This window comes from Bos mutus, chromosome 24 (assembly GCF_027580195.1).
Source record: "Bos mutus isolate GX-2022 chromosome 24, NWIPB_WYAK_1.1, whole genome shotgun sequence".
Taxonomy (NCBI): Eukaryota; Metazoa; Chordata; class Mammalia; order Artiodactyla; family Bovidae; genus Bos; species Bos mutus.
This window is the reverse complement of record NC_091640.1, coordinates 3,676,584-3,699,143: the sequence shown is the minus strand read 5'-3', so window position 1 is coordinate 3,699,143 and position 22,560 is coordinate 3,676,584. Positions and strand designations below refer to the sequence as shown.

Genomic DNA, 22,560 nt, shown 5'->3' with positions numbered 1-22,560 from the left:
CAGGCAGTGACCTTTACTCCCCAAGTTCCATTCTGCGTCTCATCCCTCAGGCTCACATGAACTGGGGTGAAGTAGCTGTGCTTCTTGAGCGGGGGAGGTGCCCTTACCAACCAGAGGGAGGCCCAGGCGCTGCACCGTGTTCCTCAGAGCCTGAAGTCAGGCTGGAGCGGGAGTGGGTGCTGGATCCTGGATGTCGGCTATCGATTGGTGGAGAACAGTTTTTTGTTTTTTTTAACCTTACTTAAACTAAATGCTTATGAATTGACTCCCCATGTTTAGTACATTAAGCAAAAAAAGATTATGAGTGCTATCTTTACTCAAAATGGGGTGAAAGACTCCCCTCCTTAACATCTCGCCCACTGGGTTTACATCTTCGTGTGTCTTCCATCCTGGTGTTCCCCCCACCTTGCCAGCTGTCTGAGTGAACAGTGCATCCCCACACATTCTCTTAGTTTCAGGGCTCGGGAGTTGCCTGTGCTCAGTTTCAACCTCAGCATAAGCCATTCAGTATCGTGAGCTCATTACTAACTTGTGACTGTGCTCAGTCACTCTCATGGCCAGCTCTGTGACCCCATGGACTGTAGCATGCCAGGCTCCCCATCCGTCGTGTGGGTGGCCATTTCCTTCTCCAAACTTGTGGCTGAGTACGTGCATTTAATAATCTGCAAATAGACCCTCTGTGCCAATCAGAACACAAAGTTCTGCTGCATAACTCTTCTCCCAAAACATACATGCCCTAAAACTACCTATATTGATGCTACTGCAATTAACTGCAGAGAAGCCAATGGCACCCCACTCCAGCACTCTTGCCTGGAAAATCCCATGGACTGAGAAGCCTGGTAGGCTACAGTCCATGGGGTCGCTAAGAGTCGGGCACGACTGAGCGACTTCACTTTCAATTTTCACTTTCATGCATTGGAGAAGGAAATGGCAACCCACTCCAGTATTCTTGCCTGGAGAATCCCAGGGACAGAGGAGCCTAGTGGGCTGCCGTCTATGGGGTCGCACAGAGTTGGACACGATTGAAGCGACTTAGCAGCAGCAGCAGCAGCAGCAATTAACTGTAAGTTCAGTATCTTTTTGTACACTATTCCTAGTACACGGCCTTCTCCTCACCATCCTGACTTGGGAAAAGCAGGTTTGAAAGCTGCCACCGCAGAGCGCCTGTGGTGCAGCCTGGCTCCATGTGGGTGCTGCCCAGCACTGTCGTGAATGGGTCAGACCCATGGTGTGGGGGTTTTCAGAGGCGATAATGACTTCCCAAGTCAGTGGTCCTGGAGGGACTCCGGAGCAAGGGTGTCTGCCATGAATGAAGCACTGCAGGCGAAGCACGTGCTACCTGGTGCTTTGCACACTTAAAATACACTCCCGTTCCCCATTCTAAAGACAGAAACGGAAGCTTAGCAAGGTTGAATAAGCTCTCTCAGCACACACAGCTAGTTAGAACCAAGCTTCGATTTTACTCTGGAGCTCCCTTAGTCTTCAAGTCTGCCTGAAGTCACATCATTAAGGAGAAGACGGCATTTTTGACAGGTAAAAGCCTCATTGTGTTTTTAAGTGGACATCAGCATTATTGTCATAAAAGAGAAGACCCCAAAGACCAATGGAACGGCTGTGGGATACCCCCCCCCACTTTCTTTAGCAACAGCGGAGTGCACATGCTCACTTTGATGCGTTCTCCACACACAAGTTCATCTGAACTGGCAGTAACCTGACGTTCCCCTCACACTGCCACTGTAGCCCTGAGATCACTCAGGGCTGGAGACGGAGCACCGTGGGTCTCTCACACAGGCTGTCCATCGGAGCACACCACAGACAGACAGACAGACAGAGCAACAACGACAACACAGAGCAGAAAGCCAGTACTCAGCATCCATGTAACTAAAGGGTAAACAGGAAATAAAAAGCAGTGTTAACTGACCACAATTACAGGCATCTGGTAGACAGTCACACCCCCATTTTGATATACAGCCACATTCAGTGAAGATACGGCTTTCCCTTAATTGAATGGAGTATAGCATCCATTCACACGTGTCAATACAAATAGCAGGGAAGACCTCCCGGGGTCTCCCATAGACAGAACCCAAGCCCGCCTGGTACAAGCCCATCTCCAGCGTTAGGTGAACTGCATCTCCTCGTTTTAGGTATCTAATCTATACCTGTTTGGCATCTGTGAATATTCACTGCCCTTTGAATTAGCCTTGCCCGTTTCTGTATCAGCAAAGAGGTAAAACATAAAAGTGAGTGATCGTTCAGCCTAATGAGCTTTGTAATTGTTAGGCTTTCAAAGATCACATGGGCCACAGGGTTTGGTTCTCTAGAAAATAAATATGACACGGGACAGAGCCGATTTCTTTTCAGGGGCTAAAGTAAGTCTTTGAGTTGCTGTAATCAACTGGAGACGAGGAAAAGGAAATCATGGTGTTGTGTGACCGTCGACTCCTGGGATCCCTTAGATGCAGGATGACCTAATTGGCCACCGAAGGCAGGCACATGACCAGGAGCACCTGTGATGGGAAACCATCCAGCTGCTGTTCAAGGACCTTTTGTGACAAGGCCCTCAACTGTTTATATGTAAAGCCTCGACTTTAAAAAAGAAACAAGCTGAGGTTCAGTTTACAAGTAGACTTAATCCTTTTCAGGTTTGCATCTGGATGAGTTTTGACCAATGTGTGCACTTGTGTAACCATTGCCCAAGTCAGGTTACAGACCATCTCCAGCACCCGCAACGTCTCCTGGGGTCCCTTCATGGTAACTGTCTTCACCGACCACGTGGTTCTTGGCAGTGCCGGTAGTATTGTCTCTTCCGAGGGTCACATGAATGAGATTGTGCACTGGGTAGCCTCGTTTCCATTTAGGATAACTTTTTTGGGATTCAGTCCTGTTGTCGCACTTGGCAGCCGTTTTCTTTTCCTACTGAGCGTTACTCCATTGTTCGGACATAGCACAGTACACTTGTCCATTCTCCCATTTATGGACGTTTGGTTGTTTCCAAACAACCCAAGTTGTGGGCGATCGTGAACACAGCTACTCTAAGCATTTGGGCACAGATCTTTGTGTGAACATGTGTTTTCATTTCCTTAGGAATGGGGTTTCAAGGTCACATGGTGAGAAACTGCTGAACTGTTTCCCCTGATGGCTGTGCCGTTTTGCATTCCCACCGGCAATGTGTGACAGTTCAGGTTGCTCCACATCCTCACCAGCACTTGGTGTTATCAGTCTTTTTAATGTCAGCCATTCTGGTGAGTGTGTCGTGGTATCTCATGTGGTCTTAATTGGTATTTTCCTAGCGATTAATGATGCTGAGCATCTTTTCAAGTGTGTATCCACCTGTGAGTTGCTCTAATTTTTAGAAAATTCTCAAGATGGGTTAAAACATACCACCAGTGCACTGAAGGGCTTCCTTGGTGGCTCAGCAGTAAAGAATCCACCTGCAGTGCAGAAGCCACAGGAGATGCAGGTTTGATCCCTGGATCAGGAAGAGCCCCTGGAGGAGGGCATGGCAACCCACTCCAGTATTCTTGCCTGGAGATCCACATGGACAGAGGAGCCTGCAGGCTGCAGTCCACAGGGACACAGAGTTGTACACGACTGAGGGACACAGCACGCACACACGCACTGAAGTTACACAGGGACGTGTGATTATCCCTCTTCTACATGGCGACCTGCCAGATACTTGGAGACTGTCCTTGTGTCCTTTTTTCCAGCCCCCTGAATCTAGATTTGCCAAGCCAGCCTGCCCAGTCCCTCCCTCCCCTCCGCCCCCATTCCCGTGCTGTGGTTTCTGGACAGAGAACCTCTGCCTCCTACATCACCTCCGTGCAGACGAGTTCCAGTCTGTGGCCTTCCATTCAAACTCGGTTCCTGGCACTGAGTGTAGTGCTCTCCTTTGCAAACACTGGGTCTTCTTAAAGTGACCAAAGTGGGATTCCCTCTGGGAGCTGTAACATCCTGTTACGCTTAAACTTGATAAGCTGCCCCTTTGGCTTTACCTGAGCTGTTGGTTAAAATTATTAACCTGCCAAAGCAAATGCCCTGCATCTTGAAGTAAGTCCAACCTCTACCTAAGTACATGTACTTGACAGAGATCAGTACAGAGAAGTATTTGCAGGGGAGCCAGCTGATTAAATAATCAATGACAGCTTTTAAATTTGCTAAACTGCCAGGTTTATTTTGGACATTAAAGAGGTGCTGAGCAGTTTTGAATTATTTTGGTTGCTTTCAATCTTTGGTGTCTTCTATATGTGTCTGTAAAAAGTTACTGAGAAATATGCAAATATAGATAGCATAAGATTTTGATCCCCGTGGCCAAAATACAAAATACTATTGAAAACATCCTAGCTGATGAGAGCAGTTTGCCTTTCCTAATGTCCCTAGAGCCTTTGCAGAAAGTTTTCATAATTTATGGAACTGGTATTAGATCCGTTTTTAGGAATATATAGTGGCCTCTTGGGGAAAATTAAGTCTTGCCATTGGAACAAGTACACAGAATTGTTTACATACAGCTTCCTGGGATGGTGCTTTGTTCTGCTCCGTTTTGTTTTGTCTTGTTTTATTAATATTAGGGGACAAGACCTCCAGAACTAGATTCCTTGATAGTTCTGGCCTTGACTTCAAGAAGCCACTGGAATATTCTGTACTGCTCACAGCTCCTGTTACTCTGGGCTCTGTTCAGACTGGTTTGCTTGGCTTGGCGTTTGCTGGTGTTGTTTCTCCTTTTGTGTTCTCCCACTGTTAGGAACAACCCTCAGTACTCTTGATGAGGAAGTGGATCTGAATTTAAAACAGCCTTGTTCCTATCTCATACATACGGCGCTTTTCTAAACCTTGTCAGTTGTCAGTGACAATGAGATTTTCACTGGTAAGTTTAAGATAGGTGGTGTGAAATAAACATATCGTGTGCTTAGTTGCTCAGTCCTGTCCGACTCCTGCGGCCCCATAGACTGCAGCCTGCGGGCTCCTTTGTCAGTGGAATTCTCCAGGCAGAAATACTGGAGTCGACTGCCATTTCCTTCTCCAAATAAATATAGTAGTTGTGTATTAATTTTATTGTGAATAAATTATATAAATATGCCAGATATGACTAAAACCATATGATATATGACTATTTGGGGGGGGGGACTATCATTTATTGTTACATGTGGTGGTGGTGTTTAAAATGTCTTACTTTCTTCTGAAGATCACCATGTATCTAATGTTTTGGGCCAAGACTAAAGATTGTATTTGTGTATCAGAGTCTTCTGGGTTCTTAACCTAGTTACTGCTACACTCAACACTCAGGCTGAATATACTGGTGTAGATCCCATTAGAGCAGAGACTTTCTCCTAGGACATTATTGTAGAGTAAAAGAATGCAGTATCAGCAATGTGTGTCTGAACGAGGGGTGACAGTTTTTTTCAGCTACACTAGGGAAATAGTCTGTGTGCATGTAGAGCCCATAGCTATGATCATCTCAGCAGAAAGTTTTACATTAGGACTTCATGTCTAGCTGGGAATTAAACGTGACTCATTTTAATTAAAATGCATGTTAATAACTGAATCATTGAGTTTACATTGTTATATAGGATTATTAACACTCAACCTAACTGAGCATTTAAATTCCTTTTTCTGGCTTAGGTTGGGGCATTGAGCAGAATCATTGGCAAGACATTGGCCTCCTACACGGAGACCCTTTGCCTGCAAACAGTGGAAATGTTGCCCTGGAAATGTGGCTGAAGTTTCATGAAAATGAAACACGAAGCCTGCCAGGCCCATCTGTGCCAGCCTTATAAAACAAGAGCACCAATTTTATCATCGCCGCCTTTTGTTCTCCGTGGTGCCGCTCCTGTGGCTGCTGTATGAGCGCCGGAGCCAGGGGCCTCCGTTGATCCTGCTCTTTCTGCTGCGCACTGTCTGTTCTCGGCTGCAACACTTCTCACCCCCACACCCTCTTCTTTTTAAAACACGGAAACTCGAATGTTGAAAACCTTGAGCCATTTTTATAAGGTTTTGTGCTGACAGACCACAGGGCTTTGTTGCTGGATTGCAGATCAAATATGAATTGGGGTGGGGTTGGAAGAACATTTCTTCCTTTTAAGAAACCCACTGCTCTGTAAGTCTCAGAATCCGTCAATGTGTTATTGTATTGCGTTGATGTCCATTTTTTATTATCTTCATGAATGGGTGTTTTCCATCTTAATGCACAGTATTTGCATGTGATAAACCAGCCAGTTTTAACATGGCTTCTTTTTAATATTTCTGAATTTCCATTCAAACAATCAGAATTCTGATGTGAAATAACACTGGGCCAAATATGATAACTGTAAATCCATCTGAGCTGTAACGCTACCATCAGCCCATTAATTTCCAAATCTAAATAACTCAATCAGCTACTGTACTGTGGAGGTGGAGGTGCATCAGATATTTAAGAGAATGTTTATGATTCATAGCTTAACAGGAAAGAACTGACTCTGCTACATCATTTTTTTAAAGGCAGCAATGCGAGACCAATGATGTGATGCCATTTTCTGTAGACTGGACAGTGGTGGAGGCCAGGCTACTCAGATGGCCCCAGGAACACCAGCTTGTCCTAGAATCACAGGGTTCTCCGGCAAGGGGAAGCTGAGAGCATCTGCCTCAGAAAGGTGGATGGAAGCAGAGCCCCTGCGGAGATCTCTGCCCACTCAGCTCACACGGCCTCACTCCCCTCTGCCTCATATCTGGGCGTTCCCAGGGAGCATTTCATCCTTCTGATACGTCTGTTGCATCCACTCATCATCCAGTGGTTAGAAAGTGGAGCCAGTCCACAGCACCCTGATGTCAGCACAGCAGAGACCTCCCCACCCTGCCACCACCAGCCAGGACTCAAGATCCGCCTTGGCCAGCCCCTGGGCGGCCCTGCAGAGAACCCGGGCACTGTTGGCCTCTCTTCCTTAGTGTTTTCATGGTGTTGAAGTTAAACCTAATTAGACAGGTTCTCCCTCTTTAGGTCCACATATTCTTCCACATGTGAGGGTTTAAGCCAAAAAGTCTCTTATCAGAGTTTACTGTTTTTCCTCCCAAATGCCCCTTGCCCTCTGACCTTCAGTATGTCCAAGCTAAGTTTGGGCCAGATAAGTTGTGTTCATGACCGTTTCTTTGTAGATTGAAAAGGAGTGAAGCCTTCTTTACTAATAAGGCTATATCCAAAATTCAAGCAAATTTTGAGCGTATCAGAATATTTAGGATTCTGATTCTTCATGTGTGAAAGTGAAAGTCACTCAGTCGTGTCCGACTCTTTGCAACCCCATGGACTGTACAGTCCATGGAATTCTCCAGGCCAGAATACTGGAGTGGGTAGCCATTCCCTTTTCCTGGGGATCTTCCCAACCCAGGGATTGAACCCAGGTCTCCCACACTGCAGGTGGATTCTTTACCAGTTGAGCCATAAGGGAAGCCCAAGAATACTGGAATGGGATCTTCCATTCCAACGGATCTTCCCAACCTAGGAATTTAACTGGGGTTTCCTTCATTGCAGGTGGATTCTTTACCAACTGAGCTATCAGGGAAGCCCCTTTTTATCATCCTGTGTTTTGAACTTATTTATTTATTTATCTACATGTATAAATAAATTCAAGAAGTGGGACGATAAAACCAAGAATTGAATGATAAAAGAGTGTTTCTAAGAAAGAACCTAAGCTTAGTGAGGTGAGCTGCCTAAGTTACAATTTGGGGGGTTGCTTATGTTGTGTAGGGAAAGCTGGTGGACATGGTTGATGCATGGTCATTAATTCATGAGCAGGACGGGGTCAGATATAAGAGCAGAGGAAGCCAGCAGTGTTTGTTCCAGACAATGCAAGTCACTTGCCTGGAAAATCCCACGGACGGAGGAGCCTGGTAGGCTGTAGTCCATGAGGTCGCTAAGAGTTGGACACAACTGAGTGACTTCACTTTCACTTTTCACTTTCATGCATTGGAGAAGGAAATGGCAACCCACTCCAGTGTTCTTGCCTGGAGAATTCCAGGGACAGGGGAGCCTGGTGGGCTGCTTTCTTTGGGGTCGCACAGAGTCAGACACAACTGAAATGACTTAGTAGCAGCAGCAGTAAGAAGGAGGCCCAGACAACAGAAGTTACTCAAAGCACCTGGAAGAAAGGCAGGTGAGGCTGGACTGTCCAGCACCGGGGCCCAGCGCAGGAGGCTGCAGAGCGGCTCCTGAGGGGTGGGGGTACCTTGGCCCCTGGGCTGGCACCAGTTAGCACAGCTTCTTAAGGTGCCTTTAATGGAACCTTTCCTAGGAGGTGTTTTTTTCCCTTCATTTTATGTCTGTGATTTATCCACCTGACTTCCTGGAATTTCTGTTAAGAATTCCAGATACTCAGTAATACTTCTCAGGGCTTAGTGACTAACGGGTGCCTTGGCGCTCTGCAGATGAAGGGAGACAGCAGCTGCTAGGCCAGTAGGATAACACAGCGCAGTAATCAAACGGACGTGCACAAACGCCGAGACGCGTGGTGTCCTTCTCCCGGTTCTGCCCTTTGGCAGTGCAGCTCCGAGTTCCTTTCAGCCAGCAAATGAGGAATTAATTCAGTACTGTCATTCTGATTGTCTTGCGACTCCGAGAAAGAGTGGGACATTTCTGTTCAGGAAAATACTTGACGGCGTTTAATAATAAATAGGGGTGAAGGAAAACATATGAATTTCCATATTCCTGTGAGCGTCATTCCAAGTTTTGAATGCGTCCCTTTCCTCCTTCCTGTTCGCGAAGCCGCTAACCGTGTTGTGTTCCGATTAATGCCACATGTGAGGGTTCATGACTCAGTGCTCGTGTGCTCCGAGGTCGTGTCCTCGTGGTAGTTGTGGAACTAGAATGACACGTGTCCAGGTTTATCTGCAGCGGGGTGAGGTCTGCACCCTGTCCTGTGTTCAGTCCAGTTACCACCCCTGTGACTCTCAGTTTGAGGGGTAAATTTCACGGTGTTCCTGGTGATCCGTTACCTATTGAAGAGCTGCTTCTAGTCTCAACGGTGTTCCTGACACTTAACGTGGTTGATCACCTTCTTTTTACTTGCTTTCTGAGACTCACGGTCTTGACCACCTAGTCATCTCCTCTGACTCTGACTTTTCTGCGCTTATCAAGGGTCCCCTTGGTCTCTCTCCTTAAATGTGATCTCCTTTCAGCCTAACACACACTGCCTGGGGGAGGCCTCCCCTCGTTATCATGGACCCCACCTCCATGCTGGTAGCAGCCACGCATGCAGTTTCCAACCAAACCCAGCCCTTCTGTTGGCCCAAAGCACAGCGCCGAAAGAATCGACTAGCTACTTCCTGGTTCTCCCATGGGAATCTAGTTCTCAGCTTGACTTCTAAATTGAGAGCTGCACTCACAAGCTGATGTGGGAATCCTTGACATTTTCTGCCGTTAAAAAAGTCAACGGGGGTATTTTCATACATTTTTATAATTACGTTTAAAATGTTTGCTTTGTTTTGAAATGACAAGATAAGAGAGCCTGCTATTTGCAAGCACTTATTTGCAAATAACATATTTTGCTTGTGCACAGTCATTATTCTTGAAGAATTAAATTGATATGTTTTCTTTCCCTTTGGGATATGATATTGCGTGTATATGGGTATAATAGGTCCCCTTTTTAATTGGCTTTTAAAGTACTAGACATATTTTTATGTGCTACATAAGAATCTGTATCCAGATTCCAGATCATTCTGGAGGTCCACTTTAGTGGATTTGCAGAATCCCCGACACAGCACTTCCTCCTTGACTTACATTTCAGTGATCAAGTCTCATACGCTACTGGCGCTCAGAGCTACTGAGGCTTCAGCTGCTGCTGTTTCAGTGTTGTAATTTGTAAGTTTATTTTCATTCATTCCATTCATTTAAAAGCAAGGGTTCAGGCCTCCACGTTTGGACTTTGTTTGATACTTTCAAATGAGTATTTAGCCTTGATTATCCCGGGCATGTGGGATACCCTGCAATTTTAACAGAGGAGTTTTACTTGGGTATTTAGGAAGACATTCAAAATAAAGATGGTAGAATTCACTGGTTCAGGAGGAAATACGTTGTCCTCTTCCACGGTGACCAGCAGTCTCCCCACCCTGACCCCACCTCTGTCCTGTGCTCACTGCAGAGAAGGCCATGTGCTGGGCCAGCCTCAGAGCAGGACAGCACCCGTTGCTCCCCGAAATCAGTCTGGTGGACCCTGGAAAGGGCAGATCTACGGCCCCTGCTCACTCGTATGTTCACAGCCTCCGGTCGGAGCCTGCTCTGCCTGTGCCTGAGCTGGGTGGTCAGGCCCTCACTGTGAACCTTACCCGGTGCCAACCACCCACAGCCGGGCACTGTGTCCCCGTGTTCTCGGTCCCCAGATTCAGGGTGTCTGCGGTCTTCGGGAGCAGGGGGGCTCCACCCAGTACCCACTCAGTGGGTGCTCGGGGCCCTCACACACGGGAAAGGTAGCAGCCATGTACCCAGAATGGATGATTAATTGACTACATGGAGAAGAAACTCACATTGTTTTAAGTCTACACCAGCAGCTGCCACTGCTCGCCTGTGAGCAGATGTTAGGCCTCCAAAAGCCTGGCTGATAATTAAAATACTAACAGTGAGCTTTGCCCAGCTGCAGGTTCTGCCTACTGTAAATTCGATTTTAATGGTGCCTCTGTGCTGTGACTGAGGAGTAGTTTGCTTTTTACCTTCATACACAAGTGTCTGCAGTGGAGACAGTCATCTACTTCCTCTCATCTCCTCAGGAAAGACAGGAAGATACTTTGAAACACAGGCAGTTGGAACATGCCTACAAAAATTAGCGTGGTCTTTTCATTGGGTTTGCCAGAAACACACAGGAGGCCAGTTTTATCTGCCATTGGCCTGTGAACTCAGCCGCATTAGAGGAGGTCCACCAACACCATTGACTGGACTTCTTTGCGTGATTTTACCTTCTAAGTGCGCGTAACAGTTACAGCTTCTGAAAAGGAGGCCTTGTCTCTTAATAGTGCATGATCTCTACGGGGAGTTTTACAAGACAGGCCGAGGATGCTCAGGAAAAGGACGTCGGGCTTCCTAATTTTCTGAGGCCGTAACTCCAGAAAGAATGGCAGCGCTAGTCTGAGTTGACGTCTTTAAGTCAAACGGAGACGGCCTTGCAGTAAGCAGACAAGGCTGCTGTTCCTCTGGAGTCTTTGAAGGCCTTCAGAAATGCTGCCAGCCTAAAATCCCCCCGCTTGTTCAAGGCCCGAGCTCCAAGTGCAAGGGTGTGGCATGCGGCTTACCTTTCGTCAGCGGACCACAAGCACACACGGGTGAGGTCAGAGGCGCGGGGTGGAGGGCTGGACGCCAGGGCTCCCGGGGAACCACACACGTGTCCCAGGCAGGCTCCCCGCAGCAGCCAGGCCCGCCCCGACCCCCAGAACGCATGTGGGATGCCAAGGGCACGACCCTGGGCAGCCCCCTCCCTCCCAGCTTGTTCAAGACGTCTGAGCACTTTCTACTAGGAAACCCGATGGGCGTTAGGGGTGCTCTTGGCAGGTAAAGGCTGAGATCAGAGCACTTCACCGTCTGACTTTAGTCCCATTTCATCCCCCTTGTGAATCATGATGACACGCTTCTGCCCCATGGGCCAGATCTCCAAAGTTCTGGGGTCCCATCCTGAGGGATCCACAGCCCCGCGGCCCTGGCAGCAGGGAAACAGTCACCACACCCGCCGCCACGCCCGGCTCTGAAGCAGCCTGAGGGAGGTTTGCCTTCGTGACTCCATGCAGCCAGTGATCATCTGCACCTAAGGTTCTGACGCAATACAGCATCTCTTAGGGTTTGTGATTTTAAAGGTAAAATACTGTCTTTTATCCTTTGTCACTCTTCAGTGCCCATGGAGACGCAAAGGTAGAAACTTGTCTGTTCCTGTATTTCCAATTGGAAATAAAACTTATTCATGGTTTTTCCTGAGCATCTTAGAATTTCTTTCATGGGTCTTATATGATTATCTTTACCATTACTAGTCCTAAGTGATAACTGAGGGGAAGAGGACTAAGGCTTTTGTTTCTTAAATCTGGGCCCTGCCTTATTGTACATATTCCCTGCAGTTAAACAGGTAGCTTATAAAATTGCGTTTGAACTTAGGTCAAAGAGTCTCTCAGAAAAGATGTGGACTACAGTTAATTTTTTACAGAATAATAACTTTCCTCATCTCTTCTTATCAAACGATGGCCTTCATGAACTTGAGGACAGAGCAGTGACCTTTACTGTAACTCTGTGACACAGCCTTTATTTGTGGCATAAAGCAGGTACTTAGCAGGGTGCCTCTTATTTATCGTGTTGTGGTGTATTTAAACACATCCTTAGGCCAGGGCACGCTGGTTTCAGAATGACCAGCACATGCCTGAGCTCTGAAATACATCCCACCAGTATGGTGGTCACACTAACAAGCATGCCAGCATCCGAAGATAATTTCAATTTTGTGTCTCCAACAACCTCAGTATTTCTAACCTGTGTGTGAATTTTATTAACGTTGACCAAAATGCGTTTCTAACCCTTGAAAATAATGAGATGTAAGGTACCGACCATCCTTTGTTCTCGCCAAAAGAAAACAGAGAAAGATGGTGAAATTGCCATATTGTCATTTTGGTACACAGCCTGCTGCGATCATGGGCCACACTGTTTGTGATCGGCTGCCTGCAGGACCGGGTCGGGGTTTCCTGTAGGGAGTCGAGCCTGCGGAGCTTTCTGCGTGGAGGGGACTGGGCACAGCTCCCTGACTGTGCCTCTTAGACTTCTTCAAGCCGGGCTGCAGGGGGCGCTGCTGGGGCCTTCGTGCAGGAACACCAGCATACCAGTAACTATTATTGTCCAGAAAATGACTCCATTACAGAGCAGTTACTGATATCGATGTGATTGGCTATACTATTGGTGACTGCCATTATACGAATAATTTATTCCCTGGTTTGAAATTTCTAAAAGGTTATATTTCATTGAATTTTAATTTGTCATTTTTCCAGCTTTCACTTGAGAAACTTACAAGCTTTTGTGACATTAAAATATGGCTCTAATTTATTAGCATAATCTGTTAATATTGTTTCATTTTAATAGACATTAACTATGATTTCTTAACATTCTTGTTAAAATCACATCTTAAAACTGAAGTTGAAGAAAACCGTACGTGGCTTAAGATTCACAGTGTCATATGTGCCTCAGATTTTCATATGAAAGGCATTGCTTTTTTAATTGCATCGTATTCGAGGTGCTTTGATTGTGACAGTGAGGCAGCCTAGCGTTTCAAAGCTTAGTGCCCTCCCAAAATATAAAATGTAACACACACAGTGTCTGAGACATAACCTAGCACTGTGGAATACCACTGCAGGAGCAGCTGAGAAATTTAAAATAAATGCTGGCTGGTGGCGGCACAGTGGCTCACGTCGGATATTAGCACAGGCTTCCCTGACGCAGCCGACATTTCAGCCGCACAAGTCTTTTTAATGCCATCTTTATCTGCTACACGATGCATGAAATCTACTTTCGGTTTTAGAACTGCTGGTGACCTCTGACCCCTTTAGTGGAGACACAATGTGACCTTTCTATTGTCATCGGCTTTCGTTCTCCTGAAAATTCCATGAATTTTTATTACAAGTTTTTTTTTAAGCCAAGCTGAGTCTTCAACAAATTACTTGACGCAGATGAGATGAAGTTGTTGGAGTGGGTGAGACAAGTTTTACAGCCCGCGCGTGAGCCGTGAGGAGCCCAGCCTCTGTCCTGCGATGTCATACGCCAGTAACTGCTGAGCCTACTATTGGATAAATACATCATTTTATGGAACATTGATTGTTCTATAAACCCAATGGAGTATTATGCTCTATGATCAAACCATTTAGATTGTGTGTAGAGCACAGAAAATGCCATATTCAGGATGGTACTAAAAGTGCCATTTGAGTATTTTATGGATGTCATTACAGGGGAAACTTCTCTCTGTAGGCCCTGTTTACGGCAAAATTTTTTAGTCTGTAATGACATTTTTCATTCACAACGTATGCCTTCAAGAGAGGGGGCCTTGTTTTATTTGTTTCATTCGAGTTTACTGCACAAATTCTGTACATTTTAATTAAATGTAAGCTTAACAAAAGCATAAGGTATTTATTCTGTGAGGAAAAATGACGACAGCAACGAAAGGCTAACACGCCACAGAAAGGGAGCAGCCAGGAGCTAAACCCTAGTTGTGGCTTCTGCGACGCAGAGCAGAGCCGCAGAGCAGAGCCGCAGGCATGGTTGCAGGGGGCGGGGGTGGGTCTCCAGCTTCACCCCCCTACCCCGCTCCTGCCTGGCAGGGCTCCTGGTCTCAGCGCTGGAGACGCTCCCTTCCAAGGGGACAAGGCAGGAGGGAGTGCACGCGACAGTGATCTTCTGCAGAAGGGAGCTCATTAAAGAGCAGTTCCCTGAAAACAACACCTCAGCGCCCCCCACCACACTCCCCGCCCCAAAAAGATTCTTTTTATTTCAGCTGAGTTGCAAACTTTCAATGCATTTGGCTATGATAAGGCAGTAAAATTCTTCTGTCCTCATGAAAGGAAACGGGCAGTGAGTTGGGAATCTCATAAACAGGCCCATCTCACCTGCGTTTGCACCTTCTACACAAATCTTCTTACTGTCTGTCCTGTTGGAAGCAGATCCAGAAAGGGCTGGTTTAGACCCTACTGCTTAGCTACTATCAGCATACTGAAACTGGACGCTGTCTTTGATAAATGCCAAGTGAAATACAAATATTATGTGGAGTATCCATGCTTCGTTAAAGATGTGTGTGCAGTTTTGAAGCAGTAACAGTGACTAAGCAGTTGTGGATAAAATTGGCACACACTTGCTGTGCTCCAGATACTGTGTCCATTGGGCCGTTTGCATTGGTGAACTTTACAGTTCATATTTACTCGAAAGATCTCAAAAATTGAAGTTGATGTGCCCAGTAAATTCTTGTTCATAGCTGGGTTAGAATGTAAAGTTACAGTAGAGATTCACATTAGTTTAAATGACACTTGAACTTCTACACAGCTCAACATTAATTCATTATGGACGAAATGGAAGAATCTTCAGTGGGTGAATCTTTTCCAATCTGATTGAGGCTGTTACATTTTATAGGTGCTATTTTTCAAAGCAGTACTGACAGCACTCGAAGTTATTAAATTGCTGAATCAAAGCTGGACCTGCGGCCGCATTTATGAACTGTGATGGAGTCGCCGGCTTGCGCGGAGCCGAGGTGAAGGTGCTGGTGTTGATGAGCATCGTCACACCCGTGGTGACAGCAGTATTTACCCGCGTAGTTTACTTTAATGGTCTGGGAGTGGCTTAACCCACCTCCGGATTCAGATAAATTCAGTAAGCAGTTCTGAGTAGCATCATTATCTGTGCTCCCCAGGATTCAGAGGATAATTCTGTAACTTCAATCCTGCTGCAGACTAAAGAAAGAGTTGCCTGGACTCAAGCATGTAGCATCTCCCTAAGGGAGCATTGAGGATGGGGTGCTCATGTCTTCCAGCTACAGCAGCTCCTCCTTTGTTAATGTCAGGGCACAATTCAGTCACTGAGTCATGTCCAACTCTTTGTGACCCCACGGACTGTAGCCCGCCAGGCTTCTCTGTCCATGGGATTTCCCAGGCAAGAATACTGGAGTGGGTTGGTATTCCCTTCTCCAAGGCATCTTCTCAACCCAGGATTGAACCCAGGTCTCCTGCACTGCAGGCAGATTCTTTACCATTGAGCCACCAGGGAAGTCCCATCAGGGCAGTAGGTCCTCTTCTCAATCAGTTAGGGATGGGGGAGGGTGATTGGAAGGCTGATTTCTTTATGTTTTGTATCCATATTTCTTTTTTTCTCCTCCAAATTATAAACAAAATGACCTTGGAATTAAAGAATGGGCAGAAGCCAACTGGATCAGGTTCTGAGTGTGATGAAGACACGTGAAATGTTCCATTCGAAGTAGAAAAGTACAGGGAAGGAGAGGGGTCAAAGGGTAGCACAGGAAGAGCTTGGCAAGGACCAGAGACGAAAGATCAGGGAGACCTCAGTTCAGTTCAGTCACTCAGTAATGTGACTGCAGTACTCCAGGTCTCCCTGTCCATCACCAGCTCCCGGAGCTTGCTCAAACCCATGTCCAGTGAGTCGGTGATGCCATCCAACCATCTCATCCTCTGTCGTCTCCTTCTCCTCCTGCCCTCAATCTTTCCCAGCATCAGGGTCTTTTCCAATGAGTCAGTTCTTCACATCAGGTGGCCAAAATATTGGAGCTTCAGCATCAGTCCTTCCGATGAATAGTTAGGACTGATTTCCTTTATGATTGACTGGTTTGATCTCCGTGCAGTCCAAGGTACTCTTAAGAGTCTTCTCCAACACCACAGTTCAAAAGCATCAATTCTTTGGTGTTCAGTGGTGTTCAGCTTTCTTTCTGGTCCAACTCTCACATCCACACGGGACTACTGGAAAAACCATAGCTTTGACTAGATGGATATTTGCTGGCAAAGTAATGACTTCGCTTTTTAACATGCTGTCTAGGTTGGTCATAGCTTTTCTTCCAAGGAGCAAGCGTCTTTTATTTTCATGGCTGCAGTCATCATCTGCAATGATTTTGGAACCCAAGAAAATAAAGTCTGTCACTGTTTCCATTGTTTCCCCATCTATTTGCCATAAAGTGATGGGACTGGATGCCATGATCTTCGTTTTTTGAATGTTGAGTTTTAAGCCAGCTTTTTCACTCTCCTCTTTCACTTTCATCAAGAGACTCTTTAGTTCCTCCTCACTTTCTGCCATAAGGGTGGTATCTTCTACATATCTGAGGTTATTGATTTCTCCCAGCAATCTTGATTCCAGCTTGTGCTTCATCCAGCCTGGCATTGCACATGATGTACTCTGCATATAAGTTAAATAATCGGGGGTCCTAGCTGGGAGAAAACTGGGCATAGATGGCGACCCCCACCAGCTGAGACTGAGGCCTGCATGGAGGGGTGGACACAGGAACTGTGGAGCACCCCACCCACCGGGCAGGCCTTCTGCTCCTGCACTGAGGCCAGCTCTGCCCTCTTTGAGGAGTGAGTTTAGGAGGATTGACATTCAGAACATTCCCATGTGATGAGGTTAAAGCACAGGGCACAGGAGCCCCCTCTGATCCTGACCCCAGCCATGGGGAGGCTCCCTCTGGCTTCAGGAGTTAGAGGGATGCAGTGGCCTGACTTCCTGAAAATCCTAACCAGTGACCCTTCCCAGCAGCACACTGAATGCCGGGAGTTTGCATTTTTAAAAGTTCATACGTGGTTCCCAGTCTGGGGCAGTGAGCCCAGGTGTCCTCGTGGAGAATATAATTAAACGTCTTCTGTGGATCTGGCCTGACTTGCTGTTCCTGCTGAAAGGCAGGCCTTGCCCCTGGGTCTTTGCTTAAAGTGGATTCTGTATTGAAAGTAAACGCTTTCTCACAGAATGGCACCAATGCGGTAAGCAAAATAGTTGTCCTATTTTTAAGGGATGTTAGCAACAATAATCAACAATTCTTAATCCTTTTTTCTCCCTCGGTAAGAATAAAGTGTGCTTCTTTAAAAAAGGACCTACATTAGGGAGAGTGAAGTGAGATATTTTAAATGTGGTTGCCATTGAGATAAGAAATCGTTCAGAGCTCATTCTCTCACTTAGCGCTTCCCAGGAGGAGCTAGTGGTAAAGAACCCACCTGCCAGTTCAGGAGACATGAGAGTCTTGGGTTCGATCCCTGGGTCGGGAAGATCCCCTGGAGGAAGAAATGGCAACCCACTCTGTGTGCTTGCCTGGAGAATCCCATGGACAGAAGCGCCTGGGGGGCTGTGAAGTCACAAAGACTGAAGCAACTCAGCACACGCTCACTTAGGAGGGAAGGAGGCGATAATAAGAAACTAATAGAGAATTAGGGACTTGAAGGAGAAAACAGGAGCTCTGTTTAAATAGTCTCTTTTTTATGAAAATGACTATAGGTTTCGCTCAGCTTTCCCTGTCGAGTTATTAAACAAGCCTCGCCTGTGTCGCAGGTGGCCTAGGGGTAACGGTGTCCAGGCGCCTGACGACATCCTCCTCGCTTCTGCGGCCAGAGCCCCCTTTCTGTAACGGCAGGGAGGCCTGAAAGGTGGGCCTGATGCTCTCAGCCCAAAGGCAGCTCAGGGCTGCCCTGCCTTCCCTGGGCGGGCGGTGGGTGTCCACACTGCAGGGACAGGCGCCGTCCACAGGGACCGCCAGGTGCGCCAAGGCCCGCAGGCGCCCTCTCCCCGGCCCCGCACGCCCTGCACTTCCAGACCCCTGCTTCTGGCACGCACCCTGGTCCCTCGGGCTGATCTCCTCGTGAAACGATCGCAGGGTGCTCACCATGGGGAAGGCAGGGCCAGTATTTACGGCAATAAACGCTGGGCCCCCATCACAGTTCTCAAACAGATGCACTCGCTTAACTTTCCTGATTAAAAACACTCAACAGGTGTCTTCTCTGCACAGACTGTGGCCCACGTGCCTTAGTGCCTCCTGCAGAGGGGGCCCCGACAGCCTGGTCCCAGCCTAGCCTGTGATCCCCGAGAGCCGGCCCGGCCACCCCCAGACCCCACCTCTGCTGCCCTGGGTGCTTTGTCTCCAGGCTCTTCCCACTCAGACCCGGGGGAGAGCTTGGGTATTCCTGTCCCTTCAGGCAGGCTGGGCAGCTGTCTCTCTGCAACTCTTGCTGAGTATCCTTCCCCAGAGCCTGAGCGTGGTGGTCCTCTCCATGGTTTGAAGGGCGGCTGCGTGCCAGGCGCTTGGCCAGACATCACAGCGACACGGTGGGACCCGTGCACGCAGGCGGCCTGTGTGCCGCCCCCAAGCGCCGGACAGCGGAGACCCTGAGTCTGTGCTGGGTGCCCGGCTGCCGTGGACCGCTCCCAACAGGCTGGCCACCCTACTCCCAGGCTCAGCACCTGACATGCAGCAGGGGCCCACACGCTCAGGGCCTTAAACTCTCACAGCTGGTGTTTATCAAGGGCAAGTTTATAAATTCAGTATGCAAAGCTTTCATTCTTCTTGTCGAATAAACAGATACACTGTAAGCTAATATTGGGACATGGAAAAAAGATTTTCCTTTGAGTTAAAAGGAAAATGCTCTTAATACCAGCTACTGAACATCTTATTAGAAATGACCATGACTGAGGAGATGCCTCATATTCTTTTCGCAGGAACTGGAAGGGGACCATGGCTGTTGAGATTGTATCTGGACAGTCAGCCAGGGGTGTAGGCATCTCCCCCTCACAGCACAGCCCTGCTCTGTGTTGCTGGGAGCACCCATCGAGGCCCTGAGCACCCCCAGCTCCCCCACGCAGGCAGCTGGGGGATCTGAGTCATGGGTCATGGGGATGCTTCTGTTGAGGTTTTCCAGCTTCTCCAGAAGAACTATCTTACTTCTAATCCTAAAAGTCACTTTTCTAGGCTCTAACTGGTCCCTGTCTCCCCTAGGCATTGTGTCCAAGTCCTACGAATGCCGCCTGAAGGGCCAGGGAGCCACCTTCGTGGAGACAGACAGCCCGTTCACGGCGGCCGCGCTGGCGGAGGAGTCTCCGGTCAAGGACAGGCCGCTGCGGAGCAGCAGGAGGCCGGCGGCTCCACCAGAGCCGGTCCAACAGGTCATCATCATCCAGGGCTACGAGGGCGAGTTCGCCCTGGACGCCTCTGTGGAGGAGACGGCTGCGGCCACGTTGCAGACACTGGCCCTGGCCGGCCAGGTGGCCCGCGTGGTGCACATCACCGAGGACGGCCAGGTCATCGCCGCGGGGCAGAGCGGGGCGCAAGGGGGCAGCGGGGCTCCCAGCCCGGGCCTGCCGGAGCCGCTGGCCGACGGAGCCACGCAGGTGGTGGTCGTGGGCGGCTCCATGGAAGGGCATGGCATGGACGAGCCCCTCAGCCCCAGCGGGGCCGTCATTCAGCAGGTGACCAAGCAGGAGATTCTAGGCCTGGCCGAGGCCGGCGTCCCCCCGCCCGACGCAGCCTCCGCCTTGGACGCCCTGCTGTGCGCGGTCACCGAGCTGGGAGGGGCGGAGGGCCCGGCGGCGGCCGAGGAGAAGGGCAGGGCTGGGCCCAGGGACGTGCTGGTGCAGCTTCCGGGGCCGGAGGCAGCCACTCCTGCAGCCCCGGAGATCCACGTGTTCCACGACGGGCCAGACGGCGCGGCCGCCACAGAGCCGGTGGAGGTGCTGACCCAGCTGGTGCGGCCGGCCTCTGTGATTGCGTCACAGGAGCGTGCACAGGTGGCCTTCAAGAAGGTGGTGCAGGGCATGCTGCAGTTCGCTGTGTGCGACTCGGCCGCGGCTGGCCAGCTGATGAAGGATGGCGTCACTCAGGTCATCGTCAACGAAGAGGGCACAGTGCACATGCTGGCCCGCGAGGGCTCCCAGATCATCATGCAGGAGGCCGAGGCACGCGGGCCGCACGTGGACCTGGCCGAAGCGGACGGCGAGATCTCGCAGATCATCGTCACCGAAGAGCTGGTACAGGCCATGGTCCAGGAGTCTGGCGGCGGCTTTCCCGAGGGGGCCACACACTACATCGTGACGGAGCTGCCGCCCGGCGTGCAGGACGAGCCAGCAGTGTACTCGCACACCGTCATTGAGGCGGCCGGCTCCCAGGAGCTCCTGCAGGCTGGGGCCGTGGTCCCCAGTGGAGCCGAACAGCTGACGAGCATGGTCATCTACACCCAGGAGGGCTCCCCGGCTGCCGCGGTCATCCAGAGCCAAAGAGACAGCAGCGAAATCCACGAAGCCTGAGGCCGGGGGCTGAGAGACCAGCATAGGAGGCCATGTGCCCTGCACCCGCCAGCAAAGCGCGCGTCCGAGGGGCCGGGGATGGCCCTGCGCCGGCCGCGTGCACGCGGCGCTGGGGGCACGCACGCAGGAGCGCGGCCTGCAGCGGGGCGGGGCCGACCGAGGCAAGTCTGGTTACCGTTTGGTTCTTCTGTTGCTCTAACCCGTGTTCTACCCTTTGTGCCGAGCAGTTAAGTTGTTTTCTTTTTTGTTCCCACAAATGTTTTCCCATTTCAGTTGTGAAAGGACCGTGCCCTAGCCATGGAAGAGTGGCTTCAGACACCGCTGCCCGTGCAGTCCAGCATGTCCCCACTGTAACAGTTCATTACGTGTTTGGCTAAAAACTGCAGCTACGTTCAGTACCACGTCGAAGCAGCCTGCTCCTGTTCATTTTCCTGGAAATGTTAGGGTCACAGCGTCCCCAGACCAAAGGCAGCCTGTTCGTTTTGTGTACCGCCTTCCTCTTCCTTACGTTGTAGGTGTGCTCCTTGCCCGGGTTGCTTCAGCTTAAAAGATTCCTCCTTAAGCCTATGGTTAAGAAAAGCCTTGACGTTTATTAAAATAAACCTTAGTTAAGAAAACCCAATGCTTCTAATTTTGACTTAGTTTCATACAATAAAGTCTATATGAAATGTGCATTCTGAAAAATACTGTTTGTATCAATATTTTGCTTTTATAACAAATGTTTCTTAATGTTGATATCATTTTCACAGGATTTATCAGTGATTTATGTCCGTGTGAAAGAGCTGACATCAAACATCAGTGATAGAGAGCCATGCCCTGGCCCCCCAAGGCCTGTGTGTGCCTTGCTATGGCATCCCTTCCACTGGGGGTGCGAATTCATAGCCAGGTGACCCGCTTCTTAATTCAATTGCTTCTCTTCCAAAATTGTAAAACCCTCCCGTCCCCCAAACCCAAAGGTTGTTTTTGTTCTGTTTCTTTTTTCTTTGAAATAAACGGATAGCACTAAAAGAGAAGGATGACATTTTCTTTCCAGCAGCCAACTGACGGGCAGCCATAAAATGCAAAGAGTACTTGTTCCTCGCCGGCCAGCGTCGACTCCCCTCTCCGCCCATGCTGAATGTGCTGGGTTCCGCTGGCCATCTCTGCACCCTGGTGCTGTGTGCTCCACGTTTGGCCCATGACCCAGGCAGATTCTGGTGACAGTAACATAGTCTATCGTGGTTCAGTTCAGTTCAGTTCAGTCGCTCAGTCGTGTATGACTCTTTGTGACCCCATGAATCGCAGCACGCCAGGCCTCCTGTCCATCACCAACTCCCAGAGTTCACTTGGACTCACGTCCATCGAGTCAGTGATGCCATCCTGACTCTGTCATCCCCTTCTCCTCCTGCCCCCAATCCCTCCCAGCATCAGGGTCTTTTCCAATGAGTCAACTCTTCACATGAGGAGGCCTAAGTATTGGAGTTTCAGCTTCAGCATCAGTCCTTCCAGTGAACACCCAAGACTGATCTCCTTTAGGATGGACTGGTTGGATCTCCTTGCAGTCCAAGGGACTCTCAAGAGTCTTCTCCAACACCACAGTTCAAAAGCATCAATTCTTCGGCGCTCAGCTTTCTTCACAGTCCAACTCTCATATCCATATATGACCACTGGAAAAACCATAGCCTTGACTAGATGGACCTTTGTTGACAAAGTAATATCTCTGCTTTTTAATATGCTATCTAGGTTGGTCATAACTTTCCTTCCAATGAGTAAGCATCTTTTAATTTCATGGCTGCAATCACCACGTATTGTGGTTAGCATCTTAAAATTGTGAAGAGCAGAAGGGAGAA

General features: G+C 48.8%; 1 protein-coding gene across 1 annotated transcript in view; it reads left to right on the top strand.

The window, feature by feature from the left end:
- Positions 1–21,736, top strand: part of ZNF407 (zinc finger protein 407) — a 386,963-nt gene extending 365,227 nt beyond the window's left edge. The window contains exon 9 of the mRNA XM_070362001.1: positions 19,428–21,736. Within this exon, the coding sequence (XP_070218102.1) occupies positions 19,428–20,731 (1,304 nt within the window). The 3' untranslated portion in view covers positions 20,732–21,736. The remainder of the gene's footprint in view (positions 1–19,427) is intronic.
- The last annotated feature ends 824 nt before the right edge of the window (positions 21,737–22,560 follow it).